The sequence below is a fragment of the Rhagoletis zephyria genome, unplaced genomic scaffold, assembly GCF_001687245.7.
Source record: "Rhagoletis zephyria isolate East Lansing unplaced genomic scaffold, Rhagoletis_zephyria_1.1 Rzeph_scaffold_57461, whole genome shotgun sequence".
Lineage (NCBI taxonomy): Eukaryota > Metazoa > Arthropoda > Insecta > Diptera > Tephritidae > Rhagoletis > Rhagoletis zephyria.
In genome coordinates this window covers 150-1,729 of record NW_016214513.1, presented here as the reverse complement: position 1 = coordinate 1,729, position 1,580 = coordinate 150, and the positions used below count along the sequence as shown (strand labels likewise).

The 1,580-nt window shown below is 37.0% G+C and overlaps 1 protein-coding gene across 1 annotated transcript; it reads right to left on the bottom strand.

The window, feature by feature from the left end:
• Positions 1-717: 717 nt before the first annotated feature.
• Positions 718-1,318, bottom strand: LOC108356338 (rhophilin-2-A-like; the record flags this gene model as incomplete). The annotated part of the gene is made up of 2 exons (XM_017607455.1): positions 718-870; positions 996-1,318. Coding segments are annotated over 2 exons (476 nt in total), but the record flags the coding sequence as incomplete, so codon positions are not given.
• Positions 1,319-1,580: the final 262 nt, after the last annotated feature.

Genomic DNA, 1,580 nt, shown 5'->3' with positions numbered 1-1,580 from the left:
TTCGTTTAAAAACGTCAATACACATACAACTAAAAGCACAATATGTGTGCATATAAAAATAAGAATATTAAAAAAAAAACTTTCAATATACATACATATATCTTTTGCATATAATTTACAATTAACAAATATTTTCCATAACCCAGAAAATAAACGAAATTATAGCAGCATGGAGACAAAACGAAATATGGGAAAACGATATCATTGCAAACAAAAAAACACCAACTCAAAAATCTTTTGTTTTCTTTTTCAAAATAAAAGAAAATCAAAGATATAAACTTACAAACATATTTCTAAACAAAATTACATACATACATTGTATATACTCTAATTATATACATAAATATTTATATTAAGTAATTGAAAAATTGAAAGTGCATGCGGCTGGTTATTTCGCCAAACACACAAAATGGCCACCAATGGAATTTTTGTATTTTGTATTTTACTGTTGTTCTATTTTGTTGCACTGCACTGTTCGCGAATGTGTTTTAGAATATTTTCGCCAGACTTGGCGTACGTCGAAAGGGATTCCAAGAGCTCGATGATAGACTACCAAGACGACTTTTTGGTGATGTAGTTTTGAAGCGTGGTTTTGGTTTTGTTGTTGTGCCAGTAGGGCTGGATGAACCTGACGAGACGCCGGACGAACTGGCCGCAGATAGCGTGGAAATAGAGCCTTTAGACGATAGGGGCTATGCAGAGAANTTTTTTACCTACCTTCAGGTAATTCCTATCCATAGGTGTAATGACTTTCAATTCTAATGTGCTGCCACAGGATTGTATTAGACGGACGACCTGCTGATGTGAATACCATTTCACGTCCATGCCAGCAATTTCCACAATGAAATCGCCCTCTTTAATGCCGCCCAGCTGCGAAAAAGTACGGAAAAGCGCATTAGCGAATTTTTATATTATTCTTTTTTAGATATTTCTGAATTTATGTTATTTTGTAAATATTCGAATTACTGCAATTCATATTGGCAGCAGATACTTACATCAGCCAGGGAATTGATTTCCACATGCGCGATAATTACCGGTGCATCGCCTCGCACATGAAACCCGAAACTTTCTAATTCCTCTTTATATTGACTGCAGCCAACTTCATGACCTTCGTTTGGTGTCGGACAGTGGCAACGATAATGTGTGGATGCATTCTCATGATATATGGACGAACCTTTTTGCAGGCGTACACAGCGTGGCGCGGTCCAGTGACGACGCGCTGAAAAAATCGCAATGGGTCCAAGGCGTTTGAAGGGATCCTCTACTTTGTGCGACGTAAAATCGGGGCCAGTTAGCGAAAGTGTGAACTTTGAACAGGCTGTGGAGTAGAGAATAAGAGGATGAAAGAAGAGAGTAAATAAGAGATTTCAAACTTATTGTTTTGAAATGTTCATCCCTGAGTTCTTGTTTATCTCTGTACATTTAAATAATGCTTAACGCACTGAGAGCTTGTAAAACTTAGCACAGAGTAAGGAAAACGGTGGCAATTGATTCCAACGTGTCAGTAGATAGAAGAAAATGGTGCCACTACTAGACCTACTCTGGGTGATGTAGATGGTAGTTATTAATTTTTCTGTAAA